Source organism: Lygodium microphyllum, chromosome 6, assembly GCF_053477565.2.
Source record: "Lygodium microphyllum isolate KBCC chromosome 6, Lygodium_microphyllum_v1.1.10, whole genome shotgun sequence".
Lineage (NCBI taxonomy): Eukaryota > Viridiplantae > Streptophyta > Polypodiopsida > Schizaeales > Lygodiaceae > Lygodium > Lygodium microphyllum.
The window spans coordinates 130,943,883-130,960,625 of record NC_141140.1 but is presented as its reverse complement, the minus strand read 5'-3'; the positions used below and the strand labels follow the sequence as shown (position 1 = coordinate 130,960,625).

Sequence of the window (16,743 nt, the reverse complement as noted above, 5' to 3'; positions counted from 1 at the left end):
GAAAACGCAGGATGCTGGTCTGAAAATGCAGGCAGTGGCTGAGTACACATAGGCTGAAAACCACCAGCAGATTGCCTGATCGGCAAGGGGAAGAAAGACTTGTAATCAGCATAAAAATTGCAGCAAGAACTTAGAACCTACAATCTGATACAATTTCAAAAGTGATGTAGCAATGGAAGCATAGACAAGCACTGAAATAAACTGCTGAACAGAAGATAGAAGAGAAAGAAAATAGAAGAACATTGAAAAAGAAGAGAACTCAAAGATGTGCTTAGGAAATGGAATCCACATATCAAACACGAGAATGATGCATACAATAATGAGTCATTGGCTGTGTGGGCATTGGCATTGACTTCTCTTTCCAATAGGAAGAACACTTGAAGAATGATGATGAATGAATGGGAGGAGGAGGAGCCATGGAATAAATAGGCATAAAATAGGCCTAAAATGGCAGTTGGTCGGCTAACATTCAATGTTGGCAACTGGCATAAAATGCCACACAAAAATCACTAAAATAATGCCTAAATAATGACTAGTGTGCACAACCCTAAAAGGCATGCACAGACTCACACAAGCTGACAATCTTGTTAACCCTTGGGTGCATCTCTTGTTTCTTTCCTTAGAAGGAAACAAACTATAGTTGCTACTTCTAGTTGTGAACCTAAGTACAGAGCAGCATTCATAGCTATAGGGGACTGTTATTGGCTCTGCAAGTTACTTGCAGATCTTCATGTACACCAGACGGCTCTGACAGTTATCTACACTGACAGCCAGAGTGCGTTGGCCATTGTGTGGAACTTAGTGTTCCATGCTTGCACAAAGCATGTACAAGTACATTATCATTCTGTTTGTGAGCGGATATCAGTTTGAGAAATAGAGCTGTCTTATATATCCACTAAAGACAACTTGGAAGATCTTTTCATGAAGGCACTTCCTCGACAAAAGTTCCAAGCTTTTCATGACCTTATATTTCTTTTGATTTTCTAGAATTCTATCACTTTTCCTAGATCAATCAATCCATTTCATGGAGGGGGTTTTGTAGGCCGTCTCATGGGCTACATGCTGATGCCCTTTGATCCATGATCTAGGATTCCTAGGCATTTAAACTATCATTAAACGTTGCTTTTGCCCCTAGTGTCCTAGGCACTAAGTGACACTAGGATTAGGGTTTGTTTTAGGGTTTCCTATAACATTTAAGCTGTGAGGGTTTCATTTTATTATAAATTGACACTTTGTGTCTCATTAGCACACAAGTCTAGCATCATTAAGTGTGATCGCCTTGAGCGTTGTACCTCGTCTCACTCATTGAAGTAGTCCTTCTCATTCGTTATCAAGTATTGTTGTGCATCGATTAATTATTTTATTCTCATTCATTTTTCATTAAATTAGTTGCACAATTGCTCTACTCCTGGGTCAACAATGGTTGAAATTTGCATGGTAGAGTGAGAAACCTGCACAAAAGGATGGGCTGAATGGTGGGTAGGTTGTCTATTTATAGATGTGGATGGACCCTCCCAAGTTCGGGTTTACACAAAACTCTCTCAAAGTCTTTCCGATTCTAGGGTTTTTCATTAATCAAGCATGTTTTGGGGTGATTTAAGAGACTACACAACATGTAATGTTTTTTAGTTCAACACTGCCTATCAAACCCAAAACAAGGTTAGAAAGGAAGGCCAACCCAGTTTTATCCTAGCGTGTCCCATCCCAAAGCAACTAGGATATCAAACAAAGGATGCATGGTGTTTGCCCAATGGCATGTCAAGACTATAGAGGTTATGGTCATTTTACCAAGGGAGTCCTAGTAGTCACCCTAGAGAGGTTAGGGAATCGGACAAAGGGTGAATGTCGGCTGCCCAATGGTCTACCAGGTCTTGCAAAGGCAGATGGAACCACATTGAACTTTTTTTTTTTGGGAGGTAACTGATTTGATTAGAGTTGGATTATAGTGGATTAAGTAACTGTGCTTGTACGGAAGAAGGAAAAGGGGTGGCCAGATACAATACACCACAAAATAAACAAGGTAACCCGACCACTCGAGGGTCTCGATGATGAGGAAAAGAGTGATAAAGGAGTTGTGGTGGAGCGTAGGAATTGCTGTTGGAGATAGGATTTGCTCAGGGGTGCTCTGCACAATGAGATGCATAGTATGCCACATGCTGAGAATGCTTATGCAGCAGGTGCCACTTAGACAGTGTCCCTCATGGGGAAATTGTTCACTTGGCCAAGCGCCCTTTACAAAGATGATGAAATCATGCAATGCAAAGGAGAAGATACAATAGGGAAGGGAGGTCGATGTGGAAGACAAGTGCCAAAACTTATAGAATAGCATGAAAGGGTAGAAACCCCCTCTCAACCTTGGATGTTGGTGCGGAAGGAGAAAGCGGAGCTTGCTATTGGTCTTTGTGTGGTGGGGTGAGAATGGCCATGCAATAGGCTGCGTGGGGGGGGGGGGGAGGTCCCCCTCCCTTAAAAGCTATATAAACCCCCCTATGTGAGGGTGGTAAGGGAAGGAAGAAAAGGAGGGTCGTGACGCCGCCAGTCTGAGAGAAAGAGGAGAGTAACAACGCCGCTCTGAATGCACCGAGAGGGAGGAGGATTGCCTTGGAAGAACCGCTACCCCCATATTTCGCGTCCTGCCCGCCAACATCCGTCAATAATAATCGTCCCCTCTTCCTCCACGTGGATTCTGACAGCCACACAAAAGCTTCTAAGGGCCCCTTAGAAAGCCCCCCTTCATGTGGGCTTTCATAAGCCCCTTCCCAAGTGGTTTTTATAATGAGTCTTATCCGTGAAGACATTCTTAGCCGTTGCAAAAGGAGTGATAGTACTAGGAGATGGATAAGGTGTATAATAAGGGTAGGGTGGGGGATTGGAGTACACTTGGGAATTAATCCTAGAGTGCCCACCATACATGTGGGAAGTGTGCACGATAGATCCTTATGTGGGCGTGGATTGAGTAGGCATGGATATAGTAACTATATGAGGAGCCCATGGAGGAGGGATGGGGACACTTGGAGTAGATGGAAATCCCTGCGTAGGAGTGATCTAAGGAATGTGTAATGATGCACCATAAGCAAAGGATGGAAATCCCTGTGTTTGAAAGGTCAATGAATGGGGATGCGAGTATTCGAGGGTAATGAGAGGGATACCCATCATAGCCATCCCAAGGTGAAAAGAAGTGCTCACTTGTGGCAATGTGGAAGGCAGGTCGCATTCCCTCTAACAATATAGCGGGGTGCAAAGGGGTAGTGAAGTGAGGGTAGGTAGAAGATGGTGTGGAGAAAGAGAAAGTCCTAGGAGTAGAGATTGAGGATCCAACTCCTAAGGTGTTGGATACAGAAGTGGAGTGTAATCCGAAGTTTTGAAATAAAGAGAGAAAATTGAGGTGTGGATTAGAAGAGGCTGGGATGGGAGGGATTTGAGAAGAGTGGTTTATATGCTCAAATGAAACAGAAGATGTAGGTATACCTTTATGAAGGATGTTTGCTTCAAGAGTTCCCTCTATTCAAGTTTACATATAGAAAAACATTCGGATCTTGCACAACAAAAGCAAAAACAGGAGAGGGTTGTGATTCACACGACTCAAAGGGTTTGCATGAACTTGACATTGGGCCTAGCTAAGATGAAGAAGATGGGTCATGAGTCATCCCAAATGTCGTATGTCCTCCATGATCGAAGAGGTGGCTAGTCTCACCAACCGGTCCAGATAGTGTAGCAAAGCTCGCAAAAGGGGTGCAAGTTTGACTATACGTGATGCACAAGTACTCTTCAAACTCCTCCTTTGTCTGAGATCGAAATCTGGAATAAGAGAAAATAGACAAGGTGAAGGTGAAGGTGGGTTGTCGTCTTCCTTACCCAGTCGATAATGTCGTGTCAGGGTCTCCAATGATGCAAAAGTTCGATAAAACATCATGGGATTTTGAGAAGGTGTATGAGACATTGTGACATGCAGATTCAACCATTTGCCACCTGGAAATCAGGAATTTCTCTCTCCTTTGGCATTCTCTCACCTTCTTTAGTCAATTCTAAGAAGATCTCAGCATTCCTAGCCATTTGGAGTAGATCTCAACTAGTTTTGGTGGGCAGCAAGAGGAATTCTGTTGTAAACCCTACTTTACAGCAGTAATTAGGGTTTAGCAGCCACCTTGGTGTCAGAAGTGGAGCAGCAATGGAAGCGTAAATATATGCTTTAATAAACTGCTGAAACACAAGACAAAAGAGAAAGGGAAAGAAAAAACACAGAAGAACACAATACAGATGAGAACTTAGATGTATGCTCGAGAAATGGAATCCATATATCCAACACGAGATAGTCGCATACAACATCGAGTCATTGGCTACATAGGCATCGGCATTGGCTCCTTTTTCCCTGGAGTCTCCACACGTGTGATGGAATATGAGTGATTGAGTGAGGAGGAGCCGCCTGAATATATAGGACACAAATATGTCCTCAATATGATCAGGTTGGCCAGCAATAAATGCTCAATATGACCAAAATGAATACCATAAAAAATGCCTAAAATATCCTAAACAATGTCCCCAGCCTCTGCATGTACAGATTTTCACATGAGTTGACATATCTGCTAACACCCTCTCTCAAGTCATGGGTGATTTGATACAATACAATGGTACAATGAGAATGAATCATAAACCATACAAGAGAGAACCGATAAGTAGAACCATGGATACCCAAGCAGTGGGTGATCAAGCCACCACCAATGTGCCTTGGAGAGAACCTGATGTTGATGTCGGTCGTACCAACTCCTGAAAATAGAGAAGATCATAGCCTAGCTTAGTGTTTGTTCCAATATCTCTCAGTAGCATAGATGATCATCCTGTCAAAAATGCCTCTGGAACATACATGATCATGGATTCCCCGCAAACCACCAAAGTGTCCCCATATGTGAGCTCAAGACTAGGAGCCAAGCCCGCTCTCTATCAAATAAATAGTCCATCATGAACCTCGATGACAATCCTAGCTCCAGGATTTGAACTTGCCAGACTTCAATCAATGCGTCAAGGAAGTTCCTCTTTGGATCTTGTGCAACTGTATAGATGTATAGATGAGACGCGACATCCCCATCTCACCACCCTCTCACACTCCCTCTTTGGTACTGGAGAGTCTTGAGGGATGCCATCATCACCACCACTAGAAAGCAGTTGAGGAAGGGGCCATCAATCCCTTCCCGTGATCTGAAGAAGCTGATCGTGTCCATACCTTGGACTTCGCCTTGGCTAGAGGATTGGAGTCTGAGTAGATGATGACTTGTTAGAGGAGTTCGCATCCCGCTTCGTCTTCTTCTTCTTCTTGGAAGCCACTAACTCTTTGCAGTCCTTCCGTAAATGACTTTTCTTCCCACAGTGGTAACACTGGGTCTTCGACTTCTTCTTTTTCGAACCCCTCTCTGAAGCTACAAGAGCCTCACTAGAATCTTCATGGAACTTATCGTCAGTGGATGTGCATGGAGAAGCCAACTATAGAGGATTTAGAAGAGATAGATAAAAGAAGGTATTTGGAGAGGGAAGACAATCAAACCACAAGCATAGACTGTAGAAAATGAGAGTTCACATGCACTGTTTACCAAAAACTGACCAAAACAAGAAGAAATCAATTGTGGAAAGTCAAAAGATTAGCCAAAATCTACTTGAAACAGCAAAGACGGCATGATAATGTAGTCATCCAGCCAGGAGGAGATGCAAAAATACCAAAACGCAGACTGGAACTGATAGGTAGGCAGGAGTGGTGCTGATGCATACAGTACGGATGTTGACGTTAGCAATAGCACCGAAAGAATGGGTTGCCTGGTTGGAGTAGGAGTTGCCTGATCAGTGATGGTCAAAACAATCTTGAAATCAGCAAAGAAAACACAGCAGGAGCATAGATCCTGAAATCTGATACGATGTCAAAAGTGGCGCAGCAATAGAAGCGTAAATATATGCTTCAATAAATTGCTGAAACATAAGACAAAAGAGAAAGGGAAAGAAAGAACACTGAAGAACACAATACAGATGAGAACTCAGACGTATGCTTGGGAAATTGAATCCATACATCCAACACGTGACAGTTGCATACAATAGTGAGTCACTGGCTGCGTGGGTACCGGCACTAGCTCCTCTCTCCACGGAGTCTCCACACATGTGATGGCAAATGAGTGACTGAGTGAGGAGGAGCTTGAATATATAGGACAAAAATATGTCCTCAATATGGTCAGGCCGGCCAACAATAAATGCTCAATATGACCAAAATGAAGACCATAAAATATGCCTAAATAATGTGCCTAGTCTCTGTATGCATAGACTCGCACATGAGTTGACATATTTGCTAACACTTGGGACACTGAATTCAGCTCCTGAAATTTGTGGAATTGTTAGGGAATTCGGATGCCAGTCCATCCATTTTGAATTTGGGGCAACATTTGGCTCGTCGGGGTTCCATTAGAGCAAGTCTTGGGTTAAAATCAAGGAGAAATTTGCCCATTTTGTTTGTTGATTGTTGGTACAGCAAGGGCCTTTTGGATCAGCCAAGGAGATTGTGGAATCTCTGCTTGTAATCAATCCATTAGCAATTGAAGTTAAAGAAATATTAAAAGATGTGCTAGTTTTGGGGCCAACAGGGTGTTCAGTGTCCAAGAATCTTAAGATAAAGTGTGCATTTCAGTTTGTGATTATTTACTCATTGCTGTAATTAAGTGCTTAATAAGGAATTACCACCGTATCTGAGAAAGAAGGTTGGTTTCATGGTTCTATTGTCGGGATACCACTCAATCCCTTGATTTGGTGGGCTCGAGGCACTTGATTGCAAGTCAAAGCTTTGTGCTAGTGCTGATTTTTGTGCTCAGCCGAATAATTACAGTAATATGTCTTCATATAGTGAGATGGAATCAAGCAGTGATGATGCCTCTTAGTATGGACATTCACACGGGGAAGAAGGAAATGCAATGTTGATCTTGGGCAAGGCTCACATGATGGACAACAATCTGAAAATGTTGCTGTTGGACAAGATGTAGGGCTTTCAAGGCCAAATGAGGCTAATACCCAGCAAAAAGAAGAGGAATTTTGATGACCAGCTCAAGAATTTGATGAGGACAACATCAAATCTCTTTATTGAATTGGGAAAGGATCCTCAGTTTGTTCAATTTAGAATGCTTCGAAGAAGGACAACAAACTTCGCACCACAGTGGAGGTATGGATGCAACTATCTTCTCTTTATGAGGGGAAGACCTTTGTGTGCTGCATTACCGCAGAGAAGAAATTCCGGATGCTTTCTATTGATGATTTTACTTCCATGAAGGATGGCATCAACACGATGAAGGAATTTTGGAGTGAGCTTGCATCCCTCGGTAGGATGATTTCATCAGAGGACATGGCAATGATTCTTATCACTCATCTTCCATCTCCTAAGTATGATGGCTTTTATACAAGTTTGCTTACCTCTAGGACTCAAGACACTATTCTATGGGAGAAGCTATCTTTCCTTGGTTTGGAGCGTGAAGAGCAATTCAAGGATATTGGAGCTAGTGGATCCAACTTTACTAAAGCTTTTATTATAGGTTCAAGAGGGGGAAACAAGGACAATAAGAAAGGAAAAAACAAGAAGCAATAGGTTAAGCACTCCGAGTTTTCTTCGATTTGTGACATGGGTTCAGAGAGGAAGCTTAAATGCCTACATCTATGGGAAGGGAATTTGCCACGAGGACATCAAAATTTATTGCTTTGCTTAGCATTTGATTAAAAGTTAATCAAATGTGCAAATGTGACTTGCACATGCGAGGTGTATGTCAATTATTTCATAGTGTGGGGCCTAAGATCTGAAGATATTAGTTAGTGCTGAAGGCAAAAGTTGTAATAAGTTATGCCTATCATGTGCTAGGTGATATCGGGTGTTAGTAATTGGCCTAGAACATTTAATTAGCCATTGGCGTCATTGGTGACACTAGGGCATTGACATTAACTAATTAATTACTACCAATTCGGGGATAGTGAGTGCTCAAGATCACTTGGGTGATAAATTGGCCCAACCAATTTAATTGTTGGCTGGTTAGATGATTTGTTTGGGCCGACAATACTTATTAAATTATTTTTTCAGAATTATATTCTGAAATTTAATTTAATGGGCTGGATAATGCTAAAAATAGAGTTTAGAAGGGTTGCCATTGGGCAAAACTTGCCCATGCAAGTTTGGGAAAGTTGAATTGGGGCTGAAGGAAGAAGGAAATCTCATTTTTGCATTTTGGAGCTGTTGGAAAGAGAGGTTGGGCTGCTGTTGTATGCTTTTGGGGCAATTTCTCAACCATTGGAGAGCATTTTGGTGAAGGCGGTTGCATATTTCTAACCAGGGGAAGTTGGTGATTGTGGTTGATGTACTTTTTCTTGAAGTTTGCAGCCTTTGATGCTCCCTTTGCTGTTGCTGAATCCATTTGAGGTTGGTGAAGTGGGTCAGCAACTTGATTTCACAAAATCCTCGCAACAAATCTCAGAATTTTCTCTCACTACATTATTCTCTCTCTTTTTCAAGGAAATTTCCTAGCTTTGCTGCAAGTTTTACAACAATCCAACCATTGGAGGTGGAGATTTTGGTGAATCTTTGCTATAAACTCTAATTTACAACGGAAATTAGGGTTTGACAGCCACTGGGAGAAGCGTGGCCAGATTTGAAAGTTTTAGACTTGAATTTTAGAGTTGAAATCAATCTATTTTAGGAGGATTCAAGAGGCTAGCCAACCAGCGTTGAATTTGGGGCTAATTTATCTCCCAAGGAGTATAGGTGATGGTTAATCCCTGAGTAAATCAATGGGCAAATTGATTTGAAGGTTTGCTGGTCATTTATGACAGTAAGAGGCACTTGGATTAGTGGAGGAGGTTGAAGAATCTTAGTTGTACTCCATGCATTCGCAATACAAGTTGAAGAAATGGTGCAAGGGGTGGCAAGTTTTTGGGCCAACACGTTGTCCAATGTCCAAGATTAAGTGTAACATTTGCATTTTTTGTTTATGTGAATTGTATACTTGCTATAATTGTCGGTTAATTTGGTCATTACCATCCTCTACGAGGAGGAATACTGGTTGTAGAATTCATTCTAAGAAGTGTTGAAAAACCTTCACCTTCATCTAGGAGTGAAGGATGGCACTAAATCATTTGAGCCTTCCTCTACCTCTGCTCCATATTTGCATTCAATGCATCTACAAAACGTTCCGTAGTGTATTGTAGGTTCGTTTTATACGGTTTCATCTTGTTCTTGTGTGTTTTGCTAGTCTATCATTTCATATGACCTACTCTCCCTCTCCCTCTCTCTCTTCCTTTTCCATTGTAACCTACACTCCCTATCGCTATCCCTTTCTTTGTCCCTCTTATTTCCCCTTTCCCTCTTCCTATCCCACTTTAACCTCCACCCCCACTCTCTCTTTCCCTCCCTCTTCCACTTTCACCCATGCCTTCTCCTCCTTTCCTCTTCCTATCCCTCTCTTGCTCCCTCTTTCTCTCTCACTCTCAATTTACAGTCTTACTAGAGTTGGGATTGGGGTTTTCTTCATCGAGCAGGCTATCTTATAGGCTCCAACTCCCTTTCAATGTATATGAAACCAGCCTTTCTTGCTTGGAGGAGTAGTAATAGCCTAATTATAACTTAATTACATCAAGCAATAATTAATGAAATGTTGAACATAAACATTTATCAATCAATCTTGGACATTGGACACCTTGTTGACTCCAAAACTAGTGCTGCTTTCGGTATTTCTTTTATCTTTAGTTGCAATTGAATTCAAATACAATGGGATTCCTTCAATTCCTTTTGCAATCCTAGGCCCTTGCTGTCAATAATAACTAGCAAGTCTTCTAATTGATTTGCTTGAGCAATTGGCCTTCACCGGTGCTCAGAGTTCTGTTTCCGCACCTCAGCAACGTTCTAGGCGCGGAAGGGGGACATGATGTGCAGGGAGTTTTTCCAGGTGCACCAGCCTCGCACCTCAGGAGAGCAGATACGCAGCCTCCGAGATCAGTATGGGAGGACCCATTCTAGCCCAGACGAGGTGATGGAGATTGCCATCGACTACTATAGTCGCCTCTTCCAGCAGGAGACAGCCTCAGCTAGAGGACAACGATGTAGACAATAGGTCTGGGATAATATCCCGTCTCTCGTCATAGAGGAGATGGGACGCTCCCTCCTAGACCCCTTCACAGAGAAGAAACTAGAGGAGGCTTTCCATACACAGGACGGGCAGAAATGCCTGGGAGAGGATGGCCTCTCTAAGACTTTCTTCTCTACCTTCTAGGAAGTGATGAAGGACCCCTACTGATGGCCTTTTAGGAGATTTTCACGTTAGGACAGATGCCAGGGAGTCTTTCGGCAAGCCTTATCAGTCTTCTCCCCAAAGGGGGAGACCGGTTGGAGCTTTCTCAGTGGAGACCGATCACCTTATTGTTAGTGGCCTATAAGGCGCTGGTAAAGATGATTGGTAGGCGACTACGCCCCTTGCTTCCAGACATCATCCATGACACACACGCAGGCTTTGTCCAGGATAGGAGCATCCTGGATAATGTATTCACCTTCTTTGAGGCGACAGAGTGGGCCGAGCACAGTGGGCAAAGACTGGCCGTACTACTCTTGGAATTTGAGAAAGCCTATGACAGGGTGGATTGGGATTTCCTAGAGGGCACCATGGTGAGGTTGGGTTTCCCCTAGGCTTGGATTTCCGGGGTCTTCACACTTTACAGATCGGCCACTAGCAGGGTTCTCATAGGAGGGAGGCGAGGGGAGGAGTTTTGGCTGGAGATATCGGTCTGACAGGGCTGCCCCCTGGCCTCGTACCTGTTCCTTCTCTTTGCAGAGGTGATGTCTCACTTCCTCAGGTCACGTGTGAGCGGATTACGTGGCCTCCGACTTCCAGTAAGAGAGGAGACCGAGTTGTTAGACTCAGAGTATGCAGATGATACAACGCTCTACATAGAGGACGATGAGTTGATGTTGGAGAGAGTGAGGTTGGCTCTTGAGGTGTTCTGTTTAGCAGCGGGAGCAAAAATCAACTGACGAAAGTCGGTTGGTTTCCTCACAGACCCGGACTCTAGCACGGAGTGGGGTGTCCACCTAGGATTTAGATGGGTGAGCAGAGGACAGACCGTGCGGTACCTAGGGTTCCAGGTGGGACTCGACATCACTCCCACCGAGCAGTTTCTTCCAGTCCTCGAATCTATTCAGAGGAAGCTGACCTACTAGAGCACGGCTCGCCTCTCACTAGTCGGCCGAGCCCTGGTGGTTAATCAGGTCCTCCTAGCGACGGCCTGGTACATTGCCTCGTGTTGGTGCTTCTTCTCCTCCTGCATAATGTAGCTTCGCCGCCTGGTGTGGAATTTCCTTTGGTCCGGGTTAGACGGCTCCAGGGATTCCAGGGCCAAAGTGGCGTGGGCGACCATCATACGACATTGGTCAGAGGGAGGGCTTCGGATCATAGACCCAGAGTATCAGAGATGGCCCTCCTGGGCAAACTAGTTGTACGCGGCCTCACACCGGGAGGGCAAACTTGGAAGGTCCTATTGTAGGAGAGTCTTCAGGACTGTAGGCCGAGGCTTGGCGGTGAGTGGAGGCCGTCCCTAAGATGGATCTTCACGTTAGCCTAGATCAAACACCACACCACCCCCCCCCCCCCCCCCCCTCCCCCAATGCAGCTTGCTCCGCGTGTGGCAAGGCCTTAGTAAGGCCCTAATCCAAATCCCCCCCAGGTTGCTAGGAGGAGATAGACTGTTAGCCGGTGATTTGGAACCCCTAGGTCAGGGATTGGGAAGAGGCACAGATTGGCGAGTGCCCCCACATCCAGTGGGCTGGTTGGGAGGCTGGCCTGGCTTGTACCATTAGGACATGGCGGGAGGTGTACAAGTGGCGGACGAGGAGGTGCTGCAGCAAGTATCATGCTGCCAGCGAGGAGTGGAGCTGAGGAGAAGGGAGATAGACGCAACAATACCTTAGGAGTGGCTTGCTTCCCTGATACGAGAGCTGATAGAGCCCGGGGAGGTATGGGCCGCTAAGTTTTCACCAGCAAGCATCCCCATACAGGTGGCAGGAAGAGTGGGTGGCGCTCCACCTAGGACCTTTTTCACAGTGCAGGAGGGGGGGCATCTGGCTCTTGACAGAGGGCAGCAAGATGAGGGGATAGCTGTCCTTTCATGGAAGAGGATCCGAGTGGTTGGCCTTCAGGGGAAGATATGGTGGTTGGACCCTTTGGTCTTTTGGCAGGAGCTCAGGGAGTGGCACCTTTGGATCTGGGAAGGAAGGCCACTTGATGAGCTGGAGTGGGATTTGGGAGAGTGGCTTTGGCCGGCCACTGTGGTCGCCAAGAAGCCACCAAGGTTCCTGGAGTACACTGCCAGGATTGGCAGACACGTATTGATGCAGGAGGATACGGATTGGGCACCGTCACGTAGCAAGCACTGGGCAGAGCAGTTTCGACGGACCTTATGGCGCCGCCTATAGGACAGCTGGAGGCCGAGGAGGGTATTATATTTTTTATGGCTGGTGGCACATGGAGGCTTGGCGGTGGGAAGTTTGCTTGCCCAGATGCAGGAGGAGGGAGTTTGTAAGCGTTGCACACAGTAGTCTATGGAAACCCCAAAGCACCGCCTTTGGTCATGTGAGGCGGCACAACTCGTGTGGAGAGGAGTATGCCGCATCCTTCGCCGCATAACACCCAGCCTTGGATGTATCTGTTGGGAAGCTTTCTGCTGGTAGGCGGTCAGCCAGGGCCGTCACCTTCTGTATGAGGCCGGGATGCAAGATACGATATTCATTATCGAGGCAGGGTTGTGCGTAGTGGTGGCTTTAGAGGCTCTGCCCATCCGTCAGGTACTGGAGCCCACAACAGACCGCTCTGAGGTATAGGGAATCATAGGGAGTCTTAGTGGTTGTCATATCTGGAAGGTGCGGTGTCAGGTGGCTTTTGGCGGAGAGAGACTTTCAGTACAGGCGACCTTAGCAGAGCTTTGGATCTCCATCATCCACTCCCTTCGAGGTCGATGGGATCAGGTGCAGGGCGAGTCCAGGGCTCATCAGGAGCTCTGATGTCATTTCATGCGCACTTGAGGCAGCCAGGACCTGTTCTTCGTGATGCAGGCAGGCAGCCCCAGATGGCGATACATCCCCCCTCCAGGGCTTCTTGCCCCTATCCCCCCCAGACCACCTTGAGAGGCTTGTATATATGATGTATCTGTGATTTTCATCAGCTCCAGCTTGGTCTGTTGAGCATGAGTACTCCATTGTGATCAGTTTTTTTTAAGAAATATAATCAGCCACATTTTACAGGAAAAAAGAACATCATAATTTTGTATGGACATGTGAATTTTGGCTCTCTATCACTTGAACATGAAACTCCAATTCAGGCACTTCCTACGTTTGAGAAAGGTGCAGCTGTTTGTGATGTTTAAATTTGTTTCTTGGCAACTATGGCCCCCTGCCCCACATACGCCACCAAGGGTGCCTGTGATTGGAACTCCAGCATATTAGGGTCAATATAGAAATAATTAAGGCCTTTGATTTGTTTTTTTTTTGGGGGTTTTTTTTTGTGGAGTTTGTAGTAAATTAGAGTCTAAGACATCGCAAGTAAATATATTCAATGTGTTCTTTCGTTGATGGGTATGATAGACTTGCTATACTTCAGTTTTGCTAGCAAAATATGTTCAGCAACTACTATGTGAGGTTTTAGTAGAAACAGTCTTCACATGGTTATATCTGGGACTTTCTGAATGAGTGCAAAATCCTTGCATGGTTCTCTTTTTAGGGATTAAAAGTTTAAAGCAGAAAATACTTGATCTGAATATAGGCTTCCTGCTTTTTAGCAAGTGGAGATGGAGTGGTGCGGGTTTTCAAGTTGGACGATGTATCAAATAAGAACATCAAGTAAGTGTTTCTTACTTTTTGTGGCATGTTACATACAGTGGAAGTTGATTGGAGATTTTCTAGCCCTTAACTGGAATTTGAGATCTTCAGGTACTCCAGGGTAGCAGTTGCTTCTGAAGCCTTAAAATGCTAATATGTTGACTTAAACTCTCAAAATTCTTATGTGAAAATGCTTTACTCTTATTTACACAAGTGGTGAGAAATTAGGCATGGAATCAATCTGTTTTTTATTTGATATGCAGTGTGTGTTTAAATTAGAAACTGTTTATGCAATACTTAAAATTTAATCTGTTTGTCCCGACAGAATCTGCTTCTAAACTGTTTTGATATTTGGTGCAAATTTCAGGTTTCTACATTTAAATTTGCCTGGAGGCAATTCTCCAAAGGCTGTGGCGTTTGGTGAAGGTGCTTCTCAACTTGTAGTTGCAGCTGAAAACATTTCTGGAGCTTCTTTGTATATGTATGCTGCTGCAGGAGGGAAGGCAGCTGCTGATGCTAAGGGCCAAGGCAAGTTACCCCCTCCAGAAGTCAAATGGGAAAAGCACAAGGTGCATGACAGGAAGAATATTCTAACCCTTGCAGCTGCTCCTGCTAGCTATGGAAGTGGTGATGGGAGCATCATAGTTGCCTCTTGCTCTGAAGGTAAAGTGAATTTGTTCTAAAACAAACAGAAAGTTGTTTAACTTGTCAGGGATGGATTTGTATCAAGAGCAAGTACAAAAGGCTGCTATGTGAAAGAGACATGAACACACTGGAGTTTCTTAAACCTGTGATTGAGGGTCCAATTAGCATAAAAGGTGATCGTGTGTATTTTACAGCCAGCTCGTAGCATAAGTGCAGCTGCAGCCAGTGGGTGCCTCTAGTATATCCTCTACTTTAGTTTACTTGCATCACTCACCCAGTGTGGCAGTGCTTCTTAGGATTATGGTTGGATGTCTTAGGAGGAACCGGGTTCTACGGGGTCCTGTTTGAGCATGTTTGGTCTGTTGGCTTTCTCAATGTGTCTGCAAGGATATTCGTTTCTAGCTTGTGTCCATTGTGTTGTCCTTGTGTGCCATATTTATGCATGCTTTATTTCTCTGTTTGAATCTGCACCTCCTCTCTCTTGTAAGTTAGCAGGTTTCTTTGGATTCCCAGATGCCTTCAGAAAGTGGACTGTGAAAAACTTCTAATGTGGCTTTTTAGTGCTGTTGTCTCCATATGGTTGATGAAAGATCTTTTGCCGTGGTGTGTTGAAAAGTCCTTTAAAAAGAGTCCGGAGTATGCCAAGATAACTGCTATTTATTTCTTTCATGCTTTATCAAGGCAAAGAGGGTCTCACCATTTGATTATCCAAGAACCAAGCCATGACATGAGAAGGTTTCAATTATGAAGTGAACATGCATCTTTTTGGCCAAAGTTGTAGTGAGAGTATCAACTAGGTGATGAAGACGATATTCAACACAGAAAACAGAGGAATGGTAAGAGCATCGACTAATAATTAAGAAGATATACCACATGATATACACCAGAAGAAGTTGTACAAGCATTCACTGCAGAGTTTTGTGCTGATGATTACTAGTCGTGCTTGGTAACTGTTGACTGAATCCTGCAAGTGTCTACTAACTCTGCTGTGAGTGACACTGGAAACTGGGACTCCTTTTGAATAATGAAGCTCTAATCGGTAGTAGCATCTACACTCAAGTAGCCGTTTGTGTTCCGTCTACTACTAGGTTAACCATTGTAAATGATTGCAAGTGAGACTAGGATAGATGTGAATCTCCAAGCAAAGTGCGGGTTTTTTTCAAGAACTCACATCTCCTGAATTTTAATCCTTATACAAGTGATCATAAATCCTAAAATATGACTTAATCTCAAGCCGACAATTGAGTACTCTTTGTGGATCATGTACTGCAATGACCAAGGACAACTTGAGATGAGTGCATACTAACACCTTGAGATAGAATGGGAACTCTCTTGCCCCTAGTGCTGGAACTTGAGAGAGAGAGAGAGAGAGAGAGAGAGGTTTGGATTTACGAAAAAAAAAGAGAGAGGCTTGGGGGAGAGAAATAAGAAAGAAAGAAGAAAAAAAAAGGAAAGGAGAAAGAAAAAAGAAAGTTGTAGGCTTGAAGGAGAGTGGCCAAAAGTGCCTATTTTTTCGTACTAGATCGTACGGATACATAATGTACCGCACGGATTAGTTCGTACTACGTACGGAGATATTCTGTTCAGACTTGAGCGTAGGGCCTATTACACTTATTGCATTCCTCCTACGTTCTGGTGTAAACGCTCCCTTATCCCATGGGCACTTTTTACCTTCTAGTTGGAGAAGGTTTCTCTTCCCCGTGTGAACACGTACCAATGGGTGTGGTACTTAATTAATTACTTAGGGATTGTACTTTCATTCATTCTCACATAGTGGACGTGACCTTCCAGCACTCTTCTCTCTTGCTATTTACTTGCTCACTGTGTGTGTGTGAGTGTACATGTGTTGCTGAACCCTAACCTAAGAGTGGTATCAGAGCCATACTTGTAGCTATCGCCACTTTGCTCGTGCGCCACCATAACCGGCCTTGAGTTCGGTTGCTCTTCTTCTTTTCAACCTACGTGTGTCAGCTAAGCTGATAATTCTTCATTGATGCCATGAATTTTTCACAAAATTGAGAGTTTTTAATATTTTTTGGCTTTTTTTGTGTGATGCAATTGCATTTATACTTTGGACAATAGCTGGTTACAAAAAAACCGGAAATTTCAGCAAGCAATGGCCAAGGAAAACGACTTGCTCAACATGTTTGGGGACTTGGAACAAAGTAAACGTCACTAATTATCCCATGTGGGTATACATGATGAAGCATGTACTTGTTGTCAAGGAGATTTATTATGTA

At 44.1% G+C, this 16,743-nt stretch overlaps 1 protein-coding gene across 3 annotated transcripts in view; it reads left to right on the top strand.

Annotated features, from left to right (window-relative positions):
• LOC148035135 (Transducin/WD40 repeat-like superfamily protein) overlaps nucleotides 1-16,743 on the top strand; it is a 76,646-nt gene that overhangs the window by 15,850 nt on the left and 44,053 nt on the right. For 2 of the 3 annotated variants that reach the window (XM_087680103.1, XM_087680105.1), the window contains exons 3-4: nucleotides 13,819-13,879; nucleotides 14,226-14,521. In XM_087680103.1, the coding sequence (XP_087536229.1) occupies nucleotides 13,819-13,879; nucleotides 14,226-14,521 (357 nt within the window). The remainder of the gene's footprint in view (nucleotides 1-13,818; nucleotides 13,880-14,225; nucleotides 14,522-16,743) is intronic. The other variant, XM_087680106.1, reaches the window with a different exon arrangement.